Raw genomic sequence first — 26,991 nt, forward strand, 5'->3', positions numbered from 1 at the left:
CAAATGGACACATTTTCATTGGTATTATATAATTCCAGATAAAGGTAGAAGCTTTGTCTTCATAAATATCTGTCTAAACATTCTACTCTATGAGGGAGGTGTCAGTATGTAGTATAAATATATGCTTGATTACCTTTAATGGAACACAAATTAATCCACCAACATTCCTCTCATTATTGTAAATATACACATTAAGTCAGATTGAAATGTGCTCTCTTGTATTATTCATAGTGCACTTAACTACAGAGTTGGGTTCGATGGATATACATATTCTACATTAATATTACTTATTTATAGTGATGCCAGTCTTACTGCTGAAATGTCTTTCTTGAGAGATGTGCTATTATTAGACTGTGCAAAATCTACTCCTTTTTATTTAACCTCAAAACAGCCAGCGGATTCAATGTCTTTGCTCAGCTATTTCCAGGCAGCTACATGGGTAAAGTCTACATTATGCAGACATTATTTGATGACGACATTGCCAATACTTGTCAAAAAAAAATAAACAAATTCAGTATTATTGATTTACAGCACTGTATACACCAATGGCTTGACATTACAGAAAGATGACGAAATATAAAAGAAAATCTGGTGCCAATTGTGTTTAAGGAATCATTAATCTATAATGGATACTTTAGTTATTAATAAATGCTGGAGAGTTGGACCACCCAACTGTGATCTCTTCCTCTGTCTGTCAGGAGTTTCTTTTTTTTTTTATCCAGAAAAAAAAGTTTATTGAAAAACATGTAAAAGACATACATGGAAGCTACATAAACAATCCGATACAATTCCAACCGAAATGAACCATAAGACTGCACATTCTGCACATATATCACATACCATTCCCAACTCTGCCCGCCTCCTGCCCCCTACTGTTTTGGGCTACCGGTGCCCTCATATAAGGCCCAAACACAAAACATATAACCTGTTCAGGTACCTAGGCCCAACAATCTGCCCGAGACCAGATCCACCGGGGGCCAAGCCCGGTACATTCAGCCACGGTCCCCACAACTTCTCAAACTTCTGGGCGCTACCCCTATGCTGGTATATTATTTTCTCCTTCCGGAGCATATCCCCCATTGTATTAATCCATTCTTTAAGAGCAGGAGGGTCCTCCGATATCCAATGAGTCATTATAAGCTTGCGAGCCAAAAACAGAGATCTAATTACAGCCACCCTTCTGCCTTCCTCCCAATCTAACTCATCTATTATATGGAGTAAACAGTGTTTTGGATCTGTAGGCAACGAGACCTGAAACACCCTGTTTATGGTGTCCACCACCCCCTTCCAATATGGGTGAAGCTTCGGGCATCTCCACAGTAGGTGGATCAAGTCACCAAAGTCCCTCTTACACCTGGTGCACAATGGAGAGGGCCGCAAACCCATAGCAAACAGTCTGCGGGGGGTGTAGTACACCCTCAGCAGTAAATACAATTGTGACACTCTATGGGACACATTCAAGGAACACACGGGAACCGCCTGTAGGGCCTCCTCCCACTGCTCTCCATCCATTGGGCCCACTTCTCCCTCCCACTTGGCCCTCATCCGCAAAGGGTGTTTAGTCAGAAAACTTTGTAGTAGCATATTATAGCATTGCGATATAAACCCCTTTTTATTGGCAGCTCTAGCCATCAAATTAAACAAAGGGGTAGGGGAGGGGACCCACTCCGAAGATCTGCTCTGGACTTTTATAGCATGGCATAGTTGCGGCAAACCAAAAAGACCCTGTAGGGTTTCAAATGAGAGAAAAGTCCCATTGCAAAAGACCTGGCCAAGGTAGACCACCCCATATCTCCTCCAAAGTGCCCCATACTGTAGTTTAGACAGCTCAGGGTACGAGTTATTAGACCAAATAGGGCTATATTCTGTGTACCCTGCCACACCCTGTAGATACCTAGTTTTGTTACAAACTTTTTGAATAAGGTTATAGGTCGGGTACTGTTTGTTCGGTTTTCCAAAAGATAGCGATTCCAGGACTATCGGCACCGAATCCTTCTTTACAGTATGTAACATCACCAGTTCAGAGGAGCCTCCTCCCTCCCCATCCACCCCTGTGCGTATCGTACCTATCAATTGCTGCAATTGCGCAGCAATATAGTATAGCCAAGGATTGGGAGGGCGAGCCCCCCCTTCATCCATGGGCGCTGGAGATGCTCTAATTTAACCAATTAATCACCGCCTCATAGACAAAATACGTCTACAAGGCGGTTGCTTAACTCTGGAAGGACGTCCTCCCAAAATCGCGCTCCCGCGTGCCCCCTGGGGCGCGCACACGGGAATGTCCGTGACCACCAGGTCCAGAGGACCCAGCGCATCACGGATCGCGGTAAATTGCCGCTGATAGCAGCTGTTTACCACGTGATCGCTCCATCCAAAAATTATTTTTTTTACAGAAATGTCAGTCTTTTTTCTTTTATAGCGCAAAAAAAAAAAAAAAAACAACGGTGATTAAATACCACCAAAAGAAAGCTCCATTTGTGGGAAAAAAGGGACAAAAATTTCATTTTGGTACAGTGTTGTATGACTAATTGTCATTCAAAATGTGAGAGCACCGAAAGCTGAAAATTGGTCTGGTTATTAAGGGGGTTTAAGTGCCCAGTGGTCAAGTGGTTAAAGCAACACAAAAAGGCAAAACATTTTTTTTTTAAATAACAAACATGTTATACTTGCCTCCACTGTGCAGCTTGTCCCCTAACCCCTAACCCTGTCTTCTGGGGTCCCTCGGCGGCTGTCTCGTATCCTCCTCGCAAAAGCTTTCCACCTTCATGCGAGCGAGGACTTGGAGTGCAGAGCATTACGCCCGCAGTCCACCCAAATGTGTTAGGAAAGCAAATTAATAGCCTTTTTACATACCCTTCTGTCCCAGCTTGGTCTCCTGTGGCGACGGTTGGTGGAAATACTTGGCTGAATGGAATGTACCACTACTATTTCAACTCCCCAACTCCCGGCACTTCCTCAAGATTTATCCTCCAATATTGTATTTTTTTTTTTTTTTTTTCACGAGACATACAAGGCCGAATGTATGTACCCCGGTTTTGCTTGTTTTCTACTTTATTACCTGTATTGTCATACTCAATAAAACTCTTAACCAAATATAGAATTTAAAAGGAAGATGACTTGTCACAATAAATATTAGCAACAGACAGTTAATCGAATTTTACCTTTACGTGGGGCAGAAAAATCAAACCACTAAAAGATGTCAGATTGTTGTTTTCTAAATTCACTGTGTGGATTCCCCTAAACTGGTCAGGTGGAATAAGGTCAACAGATCTGGAAACATGAAAGAAAAATTACAGTTACATATATTAGATTTCTACCTAATTGAAAACAACGCTAAATAATTTCAGACTGGTGTAAAAGAAGGGAGTTATTAACAGCATTACAATGTTCTTATATGGGGAAAAAAGAAGATATTGTTTAGCGCAGCAGGCATCACTAAACAAATCACTGTTCCATCCTGACCCACAGTTACACCATTTAGGAGCTAGTTCTGTCCCCCAGTCTCTACCGTTGTCATTATCACAGCAGAGCCGAGAGCCTGAGGCAGGAAAGATCAAGAGCAAGAGGCACAGTAGCACTGCATGGAGGACGGGAGCGGGATATGCCCGAGATAATTTTGCAGCTTAACTAGCAGGTGCTTGGTTGCTATGACACAGAGTGGTCCTAGCAACTAATACCAACTCTTTATTATGCCAACTTAAATTCTTCAGCTCCCGCTTCTGCCCTCCATGCAGTGCTACTCTGCCTCTCGTGCTCGATCTCTCCTGCCTTTCACGCTCTGCTCTGTGTACCTGTCAGGTAGCGGAGTGAGGGAAGCAGAGGACCTGGGATGGGGGAGATGCTTGATGTGAACAAAGAGAGAGCTCTACTTTGGGGGAGGGGGGTGATGTAAAGGGCGAGACATCTCTGTGTGTGTGTGTGTTGGAGGGGGGGTGTAAAGGAACAGTGAGCCCTACTAGGGAAGGGGGGTCAGTGATGTAAAGGGTGAGACATCTCTACTGTGTGTGTGTGTGCACGTGTTGGGGAAGAGGGTGTAAAGGGACAGTGAGCCCTACTGGGGAAGGGGGGTCAGTGATGTAAAGGAACAGGGAGCCCTACTCTGTGCGTTTGTGCCCGCACTGCTATGTGGGGGGGGGGGGGTATGTAGAGGGGCAGTGCTGTTGAGGAGAAATGTAAAAGGGGGGGTGATGTGAAGGGGGCAGAGGACACTACTGTAGGGGGGCAAAGGACACTACTATAGGAGGTAATGTGAGAAGGGCAGAGAACACTACTGTGGGGGGTGAAAGTGTTTAGGTTTCACCTCATATTATATGGTTTTGTTATATCTAAAGTGAAATTAGTACAATAAAGCTGTATAATGTGCAGCCAGATTAAGAATAGGATTATGATATAAGAGTGGAGGGGGGCTGTGATGTGAACAACTTGACTCAATGGACAAACATGCGATTCAGACCTCTGCGGGAAGAAAATTTTACTGATCAGACCTTCGTGAATTTTAATTCAATACCCCTGGAAAAACGGTTAGGAAAAAGATACTTCCTTGCCGCAGTCTTGGTTATATTTTGCCCTTATATATAAACAAACTGGTAGATCATCAAATCTTAAATACTTCTGAGGTTGAAATGGTCGGATTGGTGTCTTTATTCAACCATACCACCTACAACTCAATATTAGCAATTAATGGGAAACTAGCAAAAAAAAAAAAAATAGTAAATCAGGACAACATCAAATTAGTCAAATATATGCACTTTTTTGTTTAAAGGATAATTACAAATGTATTTAAAAAGCAATATTGTAATATCACTTATTAAATCAACAATGTTACACCTATTTTCTATATATTCTAAAACCTCGTACACACGATTGGACATCCAGTGGACCTTTCCGTGGATTTTGGTCCGAAGGGCGTTAGCTGTGAACTTGTTCTGCATACAGACGGCACAACATTTTCAGCCAACAAAACCTAAATATGTGTTTTTTCTGCTCTTTAGCGCCACCCTTTGGGCAACTTCTGCTAATGTTGTCTTAATGTTTAACATTGGCTCTGAGCATGCATGTTTGTACTTTGGATTTCAGTTGGATGGATTTGACATAACAGATTTATTGTCAGCCAGTTGGTGAGCATGAACAGCCAACATTTGTTGTCCTTAAAGAGTCACTAAAGGAATTTTTTTTTTTAGCTAAATAGCTTCCTTTACCTTACTGCAGTCCTGGTTTCATGTCCTCATTGTTCGTTTTTGCTTTCATGTTGCTGTAAATCCTCTCTGTTCTGGACACTTGCTGGTTGCCTGTTTCCTGATAACCACAGTGCTGGGAGATTTCTCACGGTGGTCACTAATGTGATTATTGTGTGTAAAACGAAACTGGATTGGTGCTGAGAAGTTTTAGACAAAGTATCACTGCTCTCTATTGGCTGACTGCCCTCTAGTGGCTCTCTGTACATCAGAGAACCAGAAAACAACAGCAAAAACGAAACTACACTGCAGGCACATTATATGATTGTTTTTTTTATCAATTTTTAATCATTTTTAAAAGGAATCAGTTAACTATTATGTCTCTATGCCCTGTAAACAGTCATTTCAGCTAAAAAAAGTTTTTCCTTTAGTGACCCTTTAATTCAGCCAACTATTGTCTGATGGAGCATACACACGGTCGGATTACACACATCCATCAGACAATTATGGCCATAAAATTGGATCGGGTGTACGGGCCTTAAGATTTTGCCATTGTCTGCCTAACTTAAATCTGTTGCTAAAATTAACCAACATAGTGGCTGCTAACCAACTAAACATCCAGACTCCTTTGGGGGAATCCGTACACAGGTAGTACTATCCTGTGATTTACAAGTCCCAGCATTCAATGCACCTGGCAAAACATTCCTGCCCACCTGTCAGCTGATTGTTGAACATCCTGAGCATATTTAGCAGCATTCACACGCCTGCTATTTTATAATAGTGCAGTTGTAATTTTAAGCTAAGCATCATGTTTCTGGAGTTAGTATTGTCAACATATTTACTATATGCTGATATATGAAAACAAGTAAAATAATATATAAAAGGGTGGATCAGCATAAACAATTTGGATAATTCAAGGCAATGTGTAGTAAATTTTGTATATACTGTATTTGCTTTTTTTATTTTATACAAGACAGTAAAATACATTTTATATTTTTGTTCATTTTTTTTTGCATACAAATATTTTGTATTTTCATTTCCACCCACAAGAATGAGATAAGGCCTTTTTTTCAATTATTTTTTTTGTTTATTGCTCGGCACACATAAGTAAATGGATCCAATCAGTACCTTATCTCCCCTTCCCGGATGGCTGCTTAGCTGTGTCCCTTCAAGCTTTCAATGAGATCAGTCACAGTCTGAAAAAACTCTTTCTGAGAAAACCCATAGTGCTCTGGAAATCCCATGTCATTGCATTAAATGTTTTTTTTGCAAAATGATTTTATATAAATAGATACTTTAAAAAACACCAGAGATGCAAGCAATGCAATGTTACCTAATCGAGGAAGACCTCCAGTTTAGCTCTTGTAGTTCTGTAAAGTTTTGATGTCCAAGCTTTTCAACAATCATATCTGAACTGAGTCTTCCACCAAACATATCCTTTGCATTTTCACTCTCAAGCTGATCCTTCAAAAAGGTAAGAAAACAATATTGTAAATATTGGAGAAACGATTATTAGAAGATGGGAAAGCTTGTCTAAAATCCAAAAACTTTTTTTTTGTTTTAGGGAGGGTTTAAAACTTTTTTGCATTTATAATTGCTTTCTGGGCCTCTGCTGGGAAACGTCAACCTCTCTATTTTTCCTATTTAAAGCTTTGGATTGAATCACTTATGTGTCAATGATTTTCCTGTGTAGTCTATGGGCATAAATTGTCTTCTCTTTTATCTCCATTGTAGGCTAAGAGGGAAGCAGAGTGAGCAGGCTTGACTACAGAATAGACCTTTCTATGCTGGCTACAAAGTTAAAGGGGTTGTAAAGGTAAGGCCTTCTTCACTTACCTTATCCTTCGATTTTGCTTGTAAATGTCCTTATTTCTTCGGAGAAATCCTCACTTCCTATTCATCTGTCTGTAACTACACACAGTAATGCCAGGCTTTCTCCCTGGTGTGGAGAAAGCCTCTCGAGGGGGGAGGGGGCGAGCAGGAGTGTCAGGATACCCACTAACACACAGCTCCTTTCTCTATCTGCAAAGTAGAGAGTGTCCTGACCCTCATGCTTGCCCCCTACCCCCCTCAAGAGGCTTTCTCCACACCAGGGAGAAAGCCTCGCATTACGGTGTGTAGTTACAGACACAAGCACAGGAAGTGAGGATTTCTCAGAAGAAAAAGGGACATTTAAAAGCAGAATGGAAGGATGAGGTAAGTGAAGGAGGACTGCACTAAGGTAAAGGAAGCTATTTTTTACCTTTACAACCCCTTTAAGTGGTTCCTGGCGAATGCGTAGGTGTTCCTAGACCAATATGGGAGAACAGCATGATATAATGAGAGAGAAAAAGAGGATAGTGGCGCTGTAACCACCAATGCTGGATAAACATCTGTTAATACAGTCCTTGTTATGATATTCTTAGGGAAACAAGAGATAGGTAGCCTGGGCTGGGAACAAAGGGGAGAATGGGAAAATAACCTGTATAAAAAACATCATAAAGTCCATTATCCAGGGCTAGCCTTCAGGGGGAAGTCTAGAGCGAACTCCAATATATGCAGAGAAAAAACAGAGAAAGGCACCTCCAGGTTAGGAACAGTGAAATTTCAATTGACAACAGGTGCATTTATCCACTTACATCTATGGTAATGTAAATCCGGCACTTGTCCTTTATAAGGCTGTTCAGGAAATCCGGGTAGCCGAGGTGCTGAGACCCTCGGTCTCAGCCTCCCGGATTTCCTGTAAGACGAGAGGACCCCTCTCACCAACACCTGCAGAAGAGCTGATACAGCTTCTCAGCCACGGACAGATGCCACTGAAGGGCCTTATAAAGGACAAGTGCCGGATTTACATTACCATAGATGTAAGTGGAAAAATGCACCTGTTGTCAATTAAAAATTCACTGTTCCTAACCTGGAGGCGCCTTTCTCTGTTTTTTCTCTGAGGACAATGCACTGACAAATGTTCAAATGTTAGGTGCAGTAATCCATTGCAACCAATCAGATTTCAGGATACTCAAATCAAATCACTGAAAACTGAATTATGATTTCTATGTCTCCTGCAATGTTAATAAAAAAGTAACACTCCAACATGGTGAGACTCACATAGATCCAACAGGACATAAAATGTATAATACAAAAGAACTTTTTCTAATAGAAATAATAATAAATATGTGTTGTATTACACAGGAAACACAAATCATTCAGCATTTTTACATAGTTTACCTGTTTTTTGCTGTTTACTGTTACTTACCACAGCAGATCCATCCAGAGCTTTTAGCGATGAAAGATGGAAAATAACAAACAATCGATAGTTGTCATTTTTCAGGGAGATTGGATTACCACACAAGTCCAGAATCACAAGATTGTTTAAACCCTGTTGAAAAAAAATAGACCCCAGTTTTCAGAGAGACATTGCTATATCCTGTATAATAAATACGAGATTGTCATCTATTATGTTTTCGGAGAACCGTAAATACCAAGTAACAGCGCTAGCAAATAGCTGCCAGCAGATACATTTGGTTCCAGCTTATTTTCTGTTACAATATGTTTATTATTTTAAAAATGAGCATAAAAATTCAAGAAAGCATAGGACTCGCCCATGCAGGGGCTAAATTATGGTCAATTATTACAAATAGCGATAAAGAGTATAGTCATGTCAATTATGATAAAGAGATTTAGGAACATATGGATGGTAATAAAACACCGAAAATGCAAAAATGCCATGTCCCCAAAGTCTGGTTCCAGCTTACTTTCATCCAGCACTGCCAGAAACACTACTACTCCATATATGCAAACAGCCAGGTGTACAAAGTCACTCTTTGCATAACCAAAGTTCCAAACACCATGAAAGAACTCTGGCCTACCAATAGGCCATTCACGACATAGATGTTGTTTCGTGGTGGAAGAGTGGGGGAGATTTACAAAACTGGAGCACTCAGAATCTGTTGCAGCTGTGCATGGTAGCCAATCGGCTTCCAAATTCAACCTGAATTTCAACCTGGAAGCTGATTGGTTTCTTTGAAGAGCTGCACCAGATTATGCACTGACCAGTTTTACTAAATAACCCCCAGTGTTTCTCAGTTTCACTACATAGAAGTAGACAGACTGCAGGGCACCACTGGGTGGTGCTGAAATTTAAAGTAATTGTAGACAGTAGAAGCTATTTTTGTACTAAGAAATATGTAGGCTACTATTGGCTTTTCTAGCCTAAAAACATCCAGGGTAACATCAATGCTAATGTGCCAGTACCTTTATTAGTCTTCAAATCCCTGCAGTCCTGACTATTGACAAAATACACACATTTAAAGTGTCATTAAACCCAAAACATTTAAAAATGTGTTTACATGCTACATTGCATTTTATACATTGTGACGTAAGCATTAGTTTATCCATTTTATGTAGACTAATAAATACCTGGATCATCCTGCCATATGCAGGGGCTGTCTCCTTGCCTGCTGCAACATAAGATCCTATGGATTGGCTGTTGTCACCTTTGCTACGCATGCTACGGTATCAAGGACCAGGCAAGCCATCTCCGTGTCCCTGCTGCAACATAAGATCCGATGGATTGGCTGTTGTCACCTTTGCTACGCATGCTACAGTATCAAGGACCAGGCAAGCCATCTCCGTGTCCCTGCTGCAACATAAGATCCGATGGATTGGCTGTTGTCACCTTTGCTACGGTATCAAGGACCAGGCAAGCCATCTCTGTGTCCCTGCTGTAACATAAGATCCTATGGATTGGCTGTTGTCACCTTTGCTACGCATGCTACAGTATCAAGGACCAGGCAAGCCATCTCCGTGTCCCTGCTGCAACATAAGATCCGATGGATTGGCTGTTGTCACCTTTGCTACGGTATCAAGGACCAGGCAAGCCATCTCCGTGTCCCTGCTGCAATATAAGATCCTATGGATTGGCTGTTGTCACCGTTGCTACACATTCTACATTATCAAGGACCAGGCAAGCCATCTTTGTGTCCCTGCTGCAACATAAGATCCAATGGATTGGCCGTTGTCACTTTTGCTACGCATCCTACGGTATCAAGGACCAAGCAAGCCAACTCTGTGTCCCTGCTGCAACATAAGATCCTATGGATTGACTGTTGCCACATTTTGCTACGCATGCTACGGTATCAAGGACCAGGCAAGCCATTCACCTACTCTTTGTTCCCCTATCAAAGCAGCCCATGTGACTAAAGAGTCATAGATACAGAGTGTTTAGTTAAAATGCTGTTCCCCCCCCCTCCTCGCCAATGCCATGTTTCTAGTCACTATAACATAAATGACTGATGGAGATGTCACCTCCTTGGTACCGAGTGAGGGTGGGGCTGAGCCACGCTTCAGTGTGAAAGGACACACAGAGCAGCAGCTCAGGAGTGAGCCTGCTTGGGTGCCCCATAGCAAGCTGCTTGCTATGGGGACATTTGGCAGGAAGGAGGGGCCAGGAGCAATGACGGAGAGACATTAGAAAAGGGACAGAGCTGTTCGGTGCAAAACCACTGCACAAAGCAGGCAAGTATAACATGTTTGTTATCACTTTAAATCAGAAGACCCAATTAGACAAGTTCTAATGAAAATAATAACTGTGAGCACTTATAAAAACAGCAGCTTTTAATTTTTTTATTTCGTACACCTATAGAAAATTAGTGACGTACCTTGAGGTGGTAGATCTCTTGGTTGCTACTGATCCGATTATTGCTCAGGTAGAGTTCTATTAAAAGGTAGGCTTTCTGTAGTCCTGCCAGACAGCTGATGCTATTGTTCTCAGCAGAGAGAAAATGTAGATGAGATAGGTTATCAATAACCTCCTTATCGATGCTTGTAAGCTTATTGTCATTTATACTGAGACGTCTGAGTTTCACAAGATTTGAAAGGCCTGGAAAACAATATGATGTTCATGTTACAAAGTAAAGCCGGTCTCCCCTGCTGAGCTTTTATGTTCTGACAAGGTACAATTTAATACCAACCGTTCTCTAAAAGAAGGTGTAGCAAGATATAACATAAATAGTGAATATAGAAAGTTTGTCATCATTCTCCACAGACTAGAACCCAACTTGATTGGCTCTTGCCACTTTTACATCTTTAGCCCAGGCTCATCTGAAGCCGTGCGAGCAGGGGTGGACTGACCATTGAGTCACTCGGGCACTGCCCGAGGGCCCCATGTCACTAGGGGGCCCCATCAAGGTTGCCAGGCTCAGTAAAACCAGGGACAGTATGTATAAATCTATGTTTTTTTTACATCTGTCCCTGATATGTCTGAAACCAACATGCTTCTGATGTGAAAATCCCGAGATTTTAGCTGCCCTGCCTCTGCACTGCCTCCTGGCGTGGTGGCTATCTGTAAGCCCAGGGGCCCCATAGTCTTCTATTGCCCGGGGGCCCCATGAGTTGTCAGTCCGCCCCTGCGTGCGAGTTCACAATTTCACTCCGGCCTGTCAGTCCCGATTTCGGCCGCGATTACAGAGACATCTGTGCAGTTTCTGCACAGATGTCAATGTAAATGACGGGCCGAAATCGTAAAGAGTAGTACAGAAACTACTTTTTGAAATTGGTGCAGCACCGCAGATGCGGTGTCGCACCAATTAGGACAGTGCAATTGCCGGGAAATGCCGCTGATTTGACATGTCAAATAAGGTCAACAGGCACCAGTGTGAACCAGGGCTAAGTCTCAGTTCACAGCGATTTCACTGTGTTATTTCTGTTGCGACAGGTGCGATTCTAATGCAATTCTGAGGGGTTCTGAAATAGATGGAGATAGAATTTGCACCAAACACACACTAAACTCACACAGGAACCTTTTTTGAAGTGGATCAAATTCACACTACATATATGCGAACAGCCTTCACTGGGAATAATGCTTTTTTAGATGACATGCGAATCTATGCTTTTCGTATCGCGTCTGATCCGCATAGAATTTGCATTTATGAACCCGGCACTTAAACGTCTTCTCTCCCAACAACGTATGCTGTTATAGAACTACAAAAGCCACTTGCATTAATTAATTCTTAAAGGTCACATCAAACTACAATAAAAGTTATCTATATTATTGCACGGTTATTGCTGCTTAATGGCTGTTCAAGCTTCATTATCTAGAGCAAAGAAGGTCTCTGAATGACCATAATCAATGAGGAGCCAGACTAAAGCAGTTTTACCCTTGCCAATTTATGCAAATGAACAAAGAACATGAGTAGTTACTTGCTTTCAGAACTGCTTTTCACCCTATAGAAATCAGTCACCATTTGTTTGCTTCCTATAGAAAGTAATTTAAATGCAAAAGAACCTCTAAAGGAGTTAAAGTAAATTCATTTTTCTAGGGACTTTTCTCAAGAATAGTATTTGTATTATTGTTATTAGCAGATGTTTTTAATTCACTTGATCGGTTTTATGTAATAGCTGAATGTTGAATTGTATCTCCACTCAGCAAAAATGGTAGAGCACCACCTAGTGAACAGAATATTAATATACAGAATATACCTTCCAGTTTTGTGATGCTGTTTCCATCAAGACAAAGCTCCTCTAACTTGGTACATTTTTCCAGGCCTCCAGTTTTGGTCAGATAATTGTTGCTGAAAGATGCCCAACGTACATTTTCAAGCTTTTCCAAATTTGTGATTTTGGAGAGTTTTTGTCCATCAAAATTTATAGATGTTATCTGGAAAAATTTGGTAAAAAATATATTTCCCTGTTAGTCCCACTCTAGTAAAGATTTTTTTATTTATTTTTAGCTAAGTGGTAGTTTAATATCTGCACAGAACACCTATAAAAAAAAAAAATGTATGTATTGTAAGACATCCTTTCTCAACATTTTCAACACAGAATACCCCTTGAATTAACTTTTCAGTTTCAGGGAACCCCTGCTAAAAATGACTATATTTACAACTCGTGATACATGGGTGTGATGATCAGTGAGAAGAATGTTTGCCACACTAATTGTCAAGAATTACCCCCTTACAGATAGCTAAAAAGATCAATGGTGTCAGTGGGAACTAAGAGGCAGAAATTTCTCGTTGCTCACGGAACCCCAAGCAACCTCTTCAGGAACCCTAAGGCCAGCCATACATGGTTTCGGATCTCGTCCGGGTTCCTTTTGAACCATTAATGGGCAGGCTGAATGTACCAAGTTGATTGATTAACTTGGGCACAACCAGCCTACCAGATTCGCTTCCGATTATCACAAGTGGCTGCTATAGCCGCTAGTGATAAGCACTGTCTTCTCCCAGTGGGGATGGCTTCCCCCGGGCCCTGTCGGGAGAAGACAGTTGCTCGGCAAGAGGGATTCCACTGTCAACACCATCTGTGTTGATGGGGGAATCGTGCAAATTTCTTTCCTGCAACCCGTGGTTGAATGAAAAAAAAAAAAATGACAGATCCCCACATAAGGTGATGTGGATGCAGGGATCTCTTCTGCTGAGACTTTGGGGGAGATTTACTAAAACTGGAGCACTCAGAATCTGGTGCAGCTTTGCATGGCAGTCAATCATCTTCTAACTTCAGCTTGTTCAATTAAAGTGGTTCTAAAAGGCAGAAGGTTTTTATCTCAATGCATTCTATGCATTTAGGTAAAAAACCTTCAGTGTGCAGCAGCCCCCCCCCCCCTAATACTTACCTGAGCCCTATCCCCATCCAGCGATGTTGCGCAAGATGCCTAGGATGCATTTAGGTGAAAAAACACAACCCTTTACAACCCCTTTAAAGGGCTCTTTCACACGGCCGGACCTTTCAGTTTTTTAGGCGGATCTGAACGGGCGCTCCGTGCTCCTCTATGGAGCCACGATATCAGCGGTGACATGCCCGCTGACATCCGACCCGCCAAAGTGTGACGGAGGAAAACCCTATTTTCCATCTGTCTGGCGAATCGGGTGATAACAGACTCTACGGTCCGTCGTCATCCGATCCCCATAGGGGAGAGCAGTGCTCTGACAGGTCGGTCCCTGCACAGTGTGCAGAGACAGACCTGTCATCTGCCGGCTCAGCTAGGATCAACGGAGCGATCCCCGCTGAGCAAAGTGGAACCCAAAAACGATCCGCCCGGTGTTAAAGGGCCCTAAGGCTAGCTTTAGAGAAGAAGGGGCCTCAACTGATACTTGTCAGGCTTTGCTGCAGAGCACAATACTATGAATCTAACAAATTGAGCTTATTAACTGGAGGAGAGGGCAGAGATAGCTTTATCAGTAAACTACTGTTCCTTTATTATCCAATCACAGTTGTGACCAAGATGTTTTGCTTTGACTGTACTGGAGAAAAGTAAGTGCCAAGAAACTTTTATAGCACCTGTCAGTTGTGTCTGGAAGAAAATTAGCAGAAGGAAATTATACATTTATTGGCAGGCAAGGCACTTGTCTTTCAATTGTGTATTTAGTTATTTGCCTACACGTTTACTTAGGGAAATATCAAAATATGTTTTACTTAGATACTTCCTTTGCTTATCAGATTTATTAATACATAATCTGCCATATGTCTTTTTTAATATTTTTCTTACCCTGAGATACCAGCTGTTAAAATCAGCATATGGATCCAGGCAGTTCTTGCTTATATGAGAGAGTATCTGAGCAGAAGGTAATAGACTAAGGCATCGAGGTTTCACATGGTCTGTTCTGGCATTCAATAGCAGCGATGCCTGCAGATATAGAAAATATCAATATCAATATGATTTACACTACTTGTTATACAATAAACGTATTTAGACATAGCATACTTAGATAATAAACATGCATGTTAAAAAAATATATATATATATTCTGTATAATAAACCAGGAACAACATTTTTATATAATTTCAGCTTACTGGTCCTCAGGCACCCCTTGTACATGCATCACTGAGGGCTGGTTATTGTGCTGGAGACGATACATCTTAACCAGGGCGTGGCAGGTGAAAGACTCTGAATAGCAAAATGTTACCAGCGGCAGGAGATTCTTACACACATATATACGGATAATAACTGGTGTAATTTGTAGCACTATTGGATATAAGTGCAATCTTTTGGTCATAATAAAATTGAGTGTTTTCAAAAGTATAACACTATAGGGAGTTGTATATATTTTAACCGGTTTCCGAATAGAGCCTAAATAATGCAATATACCTTGCTTTTTAACCAATCGTATATATGTTGGAACCTATACACAAGCATGGGAGGAGGAGCAACTGAACTTTTGAGCACAATCTATATGGCAGAAAATCTAATGCCGCGTACACATGGTCGGTATTTCTGATGGAAAAAGTCAGACAGAATTTTTTCATCGGATATTCCGACCGTGTTTATGCCCCATCGGACTTTTTCCGTCGGAAATTCCGACGGGCTTAGAAAGAGAACATGTTCTCTTTTTTTTCCTCGAAGGAAAAAAATCACTATCGGAAATTCCATTTGTCTGTATGGAATTCCAACGGAGAAAAAAACACCCATGCTCAGAAACAATTTGACGCATGCTCGGAAGCATTGAACTTTATCTTTCTAGGCTCGCCGTAGTGTTGTACGTCACTGCGTTTTTGACAGACGGAATTTTGTGTGTACGTGTGTATGCAAGACAGCTTGAGCGGAATTCCATCGGAAAAACCCGTCAGAGTTTATTCCGATGGAAAAAACGGTCGTGTGTACACGGCATTACTTGGTAAGGATGCAGAGGATAGTAGGACCATGCTGCATTACCAACTGCAATCCAAGATCTTCTTTTGAAGTCAAAGACTGGTTTAAATTTACACAAAACAAGCGAAAGGTCAAAGGATTTAAAGTAGATGTAAACCCAATGACTAAGGGTCCTTTCTATCTTTCAGGACCGTCTGATCCGATTATATCAGATCCGCCAGACAGATGGAAAATAGGGTCAACCTCCATCTGGATTTTACAGGCAGGATCGGATCAGATAGCAGCGGTGTAAGCAGACATGTCACCGCTGACATCCGCCGCTCCATAGGAGTGAATGGATGGTCCAGTCGGGTCCACCTGAAAAACTGACAGGCGGATATGAAAGCCTGTGTGAAAGGGGCCTAAAATATTTAACATCTTAATGCAACTTAAAAAATCCTTGTTTATATTTTTAATTCTGCAGCTTTCATTAAAGCAACACTAAAGGCAATTTTTTTTTTTTTTTTTAAATAACAAACATGTTAAACTTACCTCCACTGTGCAGCTCGTTTTGCACAGAGTGTCCCCAAATACTGTCTTCTGGGGTCCCTCGGCGGCTGTCTCGTCTCCTCCTCGCAAAAGCTTTCCACCTTCATGCGAGTGAGCTCGCATGGTGGAAAGCTTTTGCAAGCGCGCTCCCGTGATAAAGCGGCGGGCATAGCCGCCGACTGTATCACTCGGCCCCGCCCCCGGCGCGCCGCGTCATCCTCTGTGATTGACAGCAGCGCCAGCCAATGGCTGCGCTGCTATCAATTCGTCCAGCCTAGCCAATCATCGGCCAGGCTGGGAACCGAAGAGGATCACGTGGACGCGCGTGTGACTTTCGAGGGGTCAGGTAAGTAAAACGGGGGTTCGTTGGGGGCCGGTACTGTCGGATGTTTTTTCACCTTAATGCATAGAATGCATTAAGGTGAAAAAGCATTTACCTTTACAACCCTTTTAAAACCAAACTTCAAGAATGATATTTTTCACAGCTGCACCAGATTATGCACTCTCCAGTTTTAAAGGATCCCCAGTGTGTTTGGACAACATATACCAACATCAGAATGTACTCTATGAAAAAGTACTGAAATGTAACCTGTGTAATCCGGCCTTCAGGAAAAAACTTTGAAGATTGTGAAACCTCCTCTTCCGTAATCAGGATCCCATCCAAATGAATCAGCGACTTTAACCTTCCAATCGCTACCATACGCACTGAAGCTGGCTAGAAAAGAAAAGTCATGTCAGCTATTGAGTTCTGTCAATAAGGCATTTTTTTTTTCCCTGTATGATGGATGGCCTGGCAGTTCAGTGAGAGTAATGAAAATGTTTATTACACATAAGCACAGGAGTAACAACGTGCATTGTCCTGGCTCTCAGGGGCGTCAGGAAACTAGGTCATGTATTCAAGATGGCTCATTGAAAACTGCTGAAAGGAAATGCTGCAATTGTTAGCCTCAGCTAAATGATGACATCCTTATTAAAGGTTTTTTTTTTTATGTCCAATCTTGGGTTTTGCACAATAAGGATGTTAGAAAAACTTGTAATAAAGACAGTAAAAAGGACTGAAAATCTAGTGGTGAGAAACCCATCAGGCGCCAAAATATACTAGATTTCTGCAACTGGTATGGGAAAAGATGAAGGGAAGTAATTGAGGTTTTGTTCAAAGACTGATAAACTCTGTATTGTGACAAAGACTAACAAAGACACAAACAGCGTTGGATATTAGCAAGCCCATCAACAGACGACTTTTCAACCCCGGCTAGAACATAAAATATCGGCAATTATAATCATGTGTGATTTGGTTTTATGGGCTAAAATCATTGCAGCATCCAATATAATGGAGTATTGTTCAGCTAACACTGGAGGAAAAGTAATCACAGAAATAAGACATTTGATAAATTGTTACTGTTTATGCTGTAAAAGAGGTTAAGGTGATTTACTGTTCCTCAACCATATCTGTATTATGAAGTGAAGTTTCTGAGCAGATTTTAAAATACACTGTACTAACATTTTCTAATAGTTTCTAACATAAAAAAATAAACTATTTGAAATAATTTTGAAGGGGTTTCTACTGTGAACAAGAGAAAACTCCTTAGTGTGCTCCCCTGTGCAGACTGATGGGGAGTCCTATGTACTCTGCTTTTCAAACTCGCGCTCAGAGGTGGCTGCAACAAACTGATGCATTTAGCTCTTTTGATTCATCATGTCATTCCATTTTCAGAGGGAGATTAGCAATGGCTACTGGATTTCTGGTAACCTTTAAATGCCTTAATTCGATTGATAAATTAGAAACTGATACGAGAGTATTCAATTTGTTAAAGAACGTGAAGGAGGGGTTGGTAATACTGCAAAGGTTGTTTATAGAACAGCTAAAGAGACCATCCTAAAGAAGTCAGCTTCCATAACAGGGCCCCGCAGTAGCAACAACATAGGCAACCAGGTCACATGTAGCAAGATCCTGGGCCCCCAGAGGCCTAATGGCGACCTCTAGAGTTAGGGACAGCTGACATCCTTCAGTGTAAAGTGGGTTACAAGGCATGGTAGGTGTAATGCAAGGTAGATTGATGGACACTTCTTGAATGCAAATAGATTTATTGTCTCTTGAACAGAACTTTGGGAGAGAGGGTTGGGGCCAGGACACACTTAAATAGATGCAATGTTAATTGCCAGACACCGAGACTTCTACACCACATCTGCATGAGTAGGACCGCTGTCTCCTATGGTATCAGTCTTGTAACAGTTTCTATCAAAGATTGCAACAAACTCCTTCACTTCTTCTAAAACCTCCTATTGTAGAACTTCACTCAACTGAGCTCCCAGTCTTTCACTAGACTAACAGATCCACTCGCCACTGGATCTCTTGAGCTCTTCTCACTTAGTAGCTTCCTCAAGCATCACTCACGCATCACTGCTGGGTCCCTAGTCACAGATACTCCCCAAGCATCAAAAAGAGAAACAAACAGAACAGGCGCCACTTAGTAAAACTGCAGACTTTTAATGAAAAGATTCACATTAAGCACTCACATGTTAATATGGAAGTACAGGCATACGTATGTGGTCCTGTGATCGGTCAAAGCCATCTGCGAATGTTAGTGTCCCCTGTCTTCTTACACTGTGCTGGAATAGTGTAGGAGGAAGCAGCTACACGTGAGCTCCAGCGTTTCCTGGTTAAGGTACACGGTGCTCAAAAAAAGGGCTGGAACGCACTCTGGGACGCTGTGTTGTGGTGGGGGAAGATGACTTCACTACCGAGGGCCAGACCGCAACGCGTTTCCGTGCTGAAGCCGTGGCTAGATGAAAAAATCACACGGCGCGCACCTTTTTCAAGCATCACCCCACTGGCCTGCCTGGTCCCTGGCTTGGCACACAATAATGCTCTGCAAGCGTCACCTCCACTGGCTGGGTCCCTGGCTTGGCACTTGCTGAAGTTTCCCAATTCTTCACCGCCCCCGGCTGGTAAGAATACTGCTCAGGTACTTGCTTCAGCTACTCACGATGGTCCCCAGTAACAAGGTGGATGGTCCCTTAGTGGCAGCAGCTTCTCCTCTATCCGCCGGCAGAACCTTTACTTCTGGTTGGACTTTAAGCCCGCAGTCCTAACTCTATGCTGCTCTCTTGCTTCTCGATAGGCCCTCAGCAGCCAGATGTCCTTAGGTCTCTGGCCTAGCAGCCCGGGCAATACAACACATGTCCCACCCAGACAGCCATCCAGGTGGCACAGAACCCAGAACACCTGACTCAACCCAAATAAATAGGTTCTCCCAGCAGGCCAAGGGACTCAAGAAAATCCATGCCCATTGGCTGAAATACCCCATTCATTCCTAATCTGACCTTGTATTGCCCTTGTCTTATCTAATGTCACCAGATACACAGCCATCTAGCGACAGGAGAGAGAAGTGCAGCAATTCCAGAATTAGGGTGAAATCAATTGACCTTCTGACAATTGGCCAAGGCAACCAACACTTGGCAAATAAATTTAATAGCAAGCCTGCCTTAACATCAGGGTGCTACACAAATACACAAATTAAAGGTGATTTTTGATTGGTTGGTAAGTAGTAGTGGATTTTGCATCATTGAATAAAAGGTTTTAAACCCCAGTGCCCAACAAACAGCTTTCAGGCAACATATGGTATGCAGACCTTTGGCGTCTGTGGCTTTAACAGCTGCCTGAAACACTGGCAGAGTTTGATGTGTTGGCAACGGGGAAAGATAGAAACACAAACTTCAGTGCCTGAAGATTTCTGTACAAGGGATTCTGCTGCCCATCTCCTTCTACTATGCAGCGTGCCGCCCATACAAACTGATCATTGACAGATGCCATTTACCTCTTGTGTGCAGCTAGTCAAGGAGCCAATAGCTAGTTGTACTTGCGCACTACCCCAGGGAAGCGCGAATGGTTATAAAACACTTGTTCCAAGTCCTACACATCTAGGTTGGCCTGGGTCCACATGAGAACCCCTTTTCTGTCTCCATGTGCGTTTTGCTAAAACAGCCCTCCAGCTATATTTACTAAAACTGGAGAGTGCAAAATCTGGCGCAGCTGTACATGGTAGCCAAGCATCATCTAACAAGCTTGTTCAGTTAATCTTTGACAAAAAAAAAACTTTCTATGCAAGCTGCACTGGGTTTAGCAATCTCCAGTTTTAGAATGTCAACCCCTATGTCTTCATAGTAACATTTGGAATGTATGGGTGTGTAAGCAGCTGCTAGCCGATGCTTTTATGACCACGTCATTTTTAATTGGTGAAAGGTGGAGGTGGTACATCTGTGCAATGATAACATTTGTATACCATTTGTATAATAATCTTTGTATTAAACTTTTTTTATATACTAAAGCGTTAACCCTTTTCATTGTAGGACTTCTTAGTCCATGGTCACCAACTAGTTGAGGAGGCAGGTCCCGTTGTGAGTGCAGTGCTTTCTGAAATTGACCTCGCCATTTTGATAGCATCATTACAATTAGTAGTAGCTTGCTCTTATTGGGTGGATTCCTATGCTCTGCCTGTCATTTCCTCATTCTGTCCACTGTTGAGGAGTCTCCAGACTGCCATTGCAGATCACGCCTGTGGAAGTGACCATGATTCCAAGTAACTATCTGGAAGGCAGCTGAAGGAGAAACTAACTGTCTCCATCTGAGCATTGGGGTGCAACACACAACATGATTAATTGTCCACAATACATATCGTAAAGTTGGCCTAAACAATTTTCTGTATTAGGGCCTTTTCAGACTAGTGAGTTGCAAGAACGTGTTAAAATGTGCATTTTGCCACGCACTGGTGCAACATGCAGCATTAGCGCTATTCGTTTTGAATGACACTACAATGTGCATAAACAATGCACTACAACATGCCTGTGTCTTTTTGTGTATAAAATCACACAGATATTAACCATCTGTCTGTGCATTGTGGTGTGCTGACTTTAAGAAAAACGTACAGTTCTAATTTTTTCATGCACCGAGATACTATCTACGTTTAAGTACAAATGTCATTGTGCAGCTTTGTATTTACAAACTTCACTGCCACTACTTGCAATAGTTTGATATACTGTATGATTAACATCACACAATACATTCAGACAATGATTAATTGTACTATAGCCAGTAGCGGTTTGGTATATTTATTACAAGAATGTTATGAGCATACTGTTCATAAACAAAGTTCACCTTTAATTCTTGGGAACTGAGTTTCATTTTGTGGTATGCTATGTTCAGCAAGGTGCCAGCAAGTATGTACTTGTTTGGCACATAGGGGCACATGGGGTGGAATTACCATGGGGTGGGGGGAAACAAAATTAGATCCATTGGGACTTCTTTCATTGGGATAGAGCTGAAAGAACTGACTGGTGCTATGAGATGGTTGGCAACAGGAAAAAGGTTTAGAACCACTTCTTTAGTCAGACTAACCTTTTGCCAGGGATTGTAGTTTATATTCAGTGACAGAAGATGTGGAGTTTGTGTTCGTAAAATGTTCATATCTTCCCTGATTCTTGTTAATTGGTTCCAGCTCACATCTAAATGCTTCAGTTTTGCCAGTCCTTTAACACCATCCAGAGCTGTCACACTGTTATGGCTGGCATCAAGGTATTCCAGATTTGGCTAAAGTGAAATTGGAGATTAATTCATATGATGATGAATAATGTTCTGGTAGTTTGATTCAAAATGTAATTTAGTAACATAATGCAGTAACGAGTACTGCTCACAGTAGAATGACAGCAAAACTGCATATTGCGAATTGTCTATTAAATAAAGGCCAACCACTTCAGTACTGTATATGTTTACTCAATATACACAACATTAATAAAATTAACAAGTAATACATTTATACCACAATAACTTTTTTTTTTTGCTTTGGCAATTTTATGGTTGGTTTTGAATTTATTACCGTATATACTCGAGTATAAGCCGAGTTTTTCAGCACATTTTTTGGTGCTGAAAATGCCCCCCTCGGCTTATACTTGAGTCACCTTTTTGCGCCTGATCTCCTGAACTTTGGGGGAACCCCGTACCGACCGGCCGTAGGTCCCCATCTTGGCACACATATAGCCCCACTCTTCCTCTACAAGTGTGCAAAGTTTGTTGTCCGGGGGACCTACGCCCGGTGGAGCATCGATTTTTTAGTCGGGCACCCCTTCTTTTTTTTTTTTTTTCAAAATTGTTTATTTGTAAACAGGAACAAGGCTGCGCAGGCCGACATGGTACAACCATATACACAGCACACGTAATAGATTAGGTATACAACAACGAAAAGTAACAACTGTGCCAATTTATAGCAAAGTATCCGGATAACGCGACCGGTCCCCACATTTTCTCTTTATTTCAAGAAAGACCCCCTAAAAGGGGTGTGTACTATTCCAGAGGGTAGAAAGTCAGAACCAAGGACAGAGAAAAAGAGAAGGAAAAAAGGAGCGGTCAAGGGTAGCAGAGGGGGAATGGGGGGGCAAGGGGGGGCTCCGGGGGTTGAACTCCCCGAGCACAGGCTCCCCAGGGGGGGAAGGGTTCCCTTACTTTGTGGTCTCCCTTACCGTTGTAGCAACGGTCTGAGGCGTGCAGATAGATGCTGGGAAGTATACGTTCACACGTCGGCTGCGGGCTCCCTCAGTGCGGGCACCCCTTCTATATACTCCCATGTTAAACGTAAGTCTAGGCATGGACACAGTGAGCCATGGACACAGTGAGGCATGGACACAGTGAGGCATGGACACAGTGAGGCATGGACACAGTGAGGCATGGACACAGTGGGGCATGGACACAGTGAGGCATGGACACAGTGGGGCATGCACACAGTGAGGCATGCACACAGTGAGGCATGCACATGGACACAGTGAGGCATGCAGATGGACACCCTAGGCTTATACTCGAGTCAATAAGTTTTCCCATTTTTTTGTGGTAAAATTGGGTGCCTCGGCTTATACTCGAGTATATACGGTAAATCAAGTTTATTTTGGACACACTTGGCAAAGGTTTAGTATTTGTATTCACAAAATAGTCTATTTTTAAAGCTTTAAAGGGTAAGGCCTCGTACACACGGCCGAGGAACTCGACGTGCCAAACACATCGAGTTCCTCGGCCAGTTCAGCCCTGAAGCCGCCGAGGAGCTCGGCGGGCCGAGAGCTCCCATAGAACAACGAGGAAATAGAGAACATGTTCTCTATTTCCTCGTCGAGCTCCTCGTCGGCTTCCTCGGCCGAAAGTGTACACACGACCAGTTTCCTCGGCAGAATTCAGCCAGAAACTTGGTCGGAAGCTGAATTCTGCCGAGGAAACTGGTCGTGTGTACGGGGCCATAGTCTATCTGAAACTGGTATTTCAGTTTATTAGTAGATGCTGACAAGTTCAGTTATTTAGTAAATTAAAGCTGGCCATTGATGGATTGAAAATCATTTGGTTCAGCAATGGTCGGATCAATTTAGATCCATGTGTGGCCCTCCCTGTTCAACAGAAGTCTATCAATGAATCAACTTCTGTCGAGCAGGAATGTTGGAAAACTGTTCTGGATTAGTGGCTGCAGCCGCTGACCAGTGTATTTTGACAGTGGAGAGTCCTTACTGTCAGAATACAATGTTCCATCAGGAAGGATTCCTCGATCCACCTCGTTTGGATGGAGGAATCGTTTTTTTTTTTTTGTTTTTTTACAGCTTGCAATCTATGGGCAGTTAAAGTTTCCACCAGTAATGTCTATCTACTGTAATTTATAGATATTCACACACCTCTATTACCACCACCACCTTAGACCTCTCCTGTTGCAATAGGGAGATTCTTATGTCTGTATTCTGTATAATATAAAGCAAGTCTACAGCAAAAACCTAACAGAAAGCATAAGATTAGAGTAGAAGGTGGGAACACAAAAAAAGGTAAACATTCAACTTCACAGTGACTACCCAAACCAAAGCTAATTTTGGCAATTTACTTTAACAAACTGAAAAGGTACACCTTCACAGGAATTGTTGTCTTTTTAGTCCTATTGACCCCCAAAAATATACAGTAAAACTTTAAGTAAGAGGTTACTACTCACTTTGTAAGTAGGATGCACCTGTAGGCCAATGCAATTAAGGAGAAACCCTCAATAAATTATAGTGTTTTTGATATAGTAACACATGCCTTTACTTCCCATACTGTAAGGTCCTCATAGTTGTCTAGGATTCCGTGAGGATGATTTTACAGTCTGGTACAGTAGAACGTTTCAGCAATGATAAACTCAAGAGGGGTATGAGCTGACCCAAGGCCTCAAAATCACACTGTCAGTTTATAGAGAGATATAAAAGACCTGAAATACAGACTCGGCAATCACAGTATACATAGTTGTTATTTATGGAATGTGATTTTTGAGTCCATATTTCAAGTATTTACTTTTTGTTGTTTATACCGGGACTAAGAATTTGAACAAATACTTTAACGGGGAATGTTAATTTTATTGTGCTTAATGTTTTAAGTTGAAAAATGCTGAGAGGGTATTAAACTACTTCAAAGCTCCATCTAAAAATAAAAAACATATATATATCTCAATAATGGTAAAAATAAAAAATAACTTTTGCTTTTTTACTCACATTCAACCCAAAGCTGTCATCCACAGTAAATCCTTTCTACCACTAGATGCCACTAGTTCTCCGGTTTGAATAATACGTTTTATTCAATTCACTTTTGAGCATAAGCTATTATGAAACTACCACCTAGGGCAGCTTCATCTTCATCAGTGACAATTAGTTCCGCCTATCATTGCTCATCAATGCCCCCCTATTAGTGCCCATCAGTGCCGCCTCATCAATGCCCAACAGTGATGCCTCATCAGTTACTTATTTGCAAAATTTTATGACAGAAACTAAGAAGAACTTGTTTTTTCCCCAAATGTTCGGTCTTTTTTCATTTGTTTAGCAAAAAATGAAAAAAATAAAATAAAAAACAGCGGTGAGAAAATACCACCAAATAAAATGCTCCGTCTCAAAATAATTGATAAAAATGTCATATGGGTACAGTGTTGCAAGACCACACATTTGTGATTCAAAGTGCAACAGTGCCAGAAGCTGAAAATGTACCTTAGCAGGAAGGAGGTGAAAGTGCCCAGCATTGAAGTGGTTAAACACTCATGGTAGCCCTGGGCAGGCCAAGCATTGTAAACGACAACATTTGTTTTTTTAACAGCATTTGAAAAGTTGCCACTTGTTGGGACAGAATCTATATTGGGCAATTAAAAATTCACTTATCTTTCATGGTAAAACTTGTTATAGTAATGGATAAAAAGTACAGAACTGGAAAGACATAAAATGTCTATTACCAATTAGTAATGTCACCCACTACATTTGTACATACAATTAATATCTAAAGGCAACTTAATATAAAGCAGTACCTAGTCACAATAATACATTCCATGGTAAAATCTAACTTACCAAGCATGAAACATCCTCTAGACTTGAAAATTCATTAAAACTTAAGATAAGCTTTTGAAGCCCACGTAGTTTTGAAATCTCCCTCAGTTTGCTTAAACTGTTACCATGTAAGTTCAAGACCTGTTTAAAAGGAAAAATACTTTAAGTATGACTTTCACACGCAATAATTAAACCAGAGCGTTTCTTTGCTAAAAAAAAAAAAAATAAAAATAGAAGGACAATGAACCTAAAATATAATAATATAATAATAAGTACATTGTGAATAACAGTTCCTCAATATACTTCATAACTCTTCTTCCACTTTAGTTGTGCAGCATTTCTGAACCGATACCATTTAGCTTGTACCAGACTCCACCAGCCCATTACTCATCACCTCACTCCTAGTAACATTGATTCATATATTACATTTGAATACTAGGAAGCTTGACTCTCCTTACGCTGTGCAACACTGTGCTTATTTTCTCCCAAGGCCTTACTCCATCTTCCGTGACATTCTGGGTGTCTAGAATAGTATGTGCCACAAAATAAAATCCAGTATTGGAGTTCCGATCACTAGAGAAGGAGCCTAAGCACACAAGCTCTTTCACTACCAGGGCCTTAAATCACCTCTGCCAAGTCACAACGCTTCCTGACCGGCTGGTTGCTTTTGCACTTGACACTAGTACTGTAGTCATTATAAAATGGTGATTCAGCCTCCGTTAGACATTTGGACTGCATCTTCTCTAACTCGTCTTGTCCCCTAATAAGTCCTGTTCTTGTGATGAGCCACATATGTATGCACCCCTTTAGAACTGTCCTCAAGTAACTTCAGGCAAAGTTAAAGTTGTTGTAAACCCAATTCATGAAATTTGACCTAAACACATATATCTGTAGTGTTTACTTATCTCTCTCCAAAGCTCTAAGTACTGTTTTTTTCTGCTGCTCTGTTCCTCTGTTATCAGCAGAGTAAATTCTGACAAGTTCTCCAACATATGAGATAACAGCAGCTGAAAATTTGTGTCAGGGAGGGAGCTTAGAGGGAAATAAGCAGAGAGCTTGTCTAATCAGAGTTCAGCTATGCATGTTCCTTTGTTCTTCTGCCTATGTGGAGGGGGGGGGTGCAGGCGTATCGTAGTTATGCTACGCCGCCGCTACTTTGAGAGGCAAGTGCTGTATTCACAAAGCACTTGCCTCTAAAGTTACGGTGGCATAGCGTAAATCTCCTAGCGTAAGGGCGTGGAATTCAAATGATGAACAGGGGGGCGTGTTTTATGTAAAACAAGCTTGACCCCACGTAAAAAAAATTCGTACGGCGCATGTGCGCACATGCTCAGTATCACGTTGGATTTTCAAATTAAATTACGCCCGCTCAATGCC

General features: G+C 41.7%; 1 protein-coding gene across 3 annotated transcripts in view; it reads right to left on the reverse strand.

Annotated features, from left to right (window-relative positions):
* LRRC9 (leucine rich repeat containing 9) overlaps nt 1-26,991 on the reverse strand; it is a 124,192-nt gene that overhangs the window by 38,642 nt on the left and 58,559 nt on the right. For all 3 annotated transcript variants that reach the window (XR_005744831.1, XM_040333773.1, XM_040333774.1), the window contains exons 17-25: nt 25,636-25,755; nt 21,659-21,850; nt 16,853-16,978; nt 14,635-14,772; nt 12,630-12,807; nt 10,811-11,031; nt 8,407-8,529; nt 6,508-6,638; nt 3,162-3,270 (exon numbers count right to left, since the gene is read on the reverse strand). Coding sequence is in view for 2 of the 3 variants with exons in the window: in XM_040333773.1 (XP_040189707.1) it covers nt 3,162-3,270; nt 6,508-6,638; nt 8,407-8,529; nt 10,811-11,031; nt 12,630-12,807; nt 14,635-14,772; nt 16,853-16,978; nt 21,659-21,850; nt 25,636-25,755 (1,338 nt within the window). In the remaining variant the exon portion in view is untranslated. The remainder of the gene's footprint in view (nt 1-3,161; nt 3,271-6,507; nt 6,639-8,406; nt 8,530-10,810; nt 11,032-12,629; nt 12,808-14,634; nt 14,773-16,852; nt 16,979-21,658; nt 21,851-25,635; nt 25,756-26,991) is intronic.

This window comes from Rana temporaria, chromosome 13 (assembly GCF_905171775.1).
Source record: "Rana temporaria chromosome 13, aRanTem1.1, whole genome shotgun sequence".
In the NCBI taxonomy this organism is placed as follows: Eukaryota; Metazoa; Chordata; class Amphibia; order Anura; family Ranidae; genus Rana; species Rana temporaria.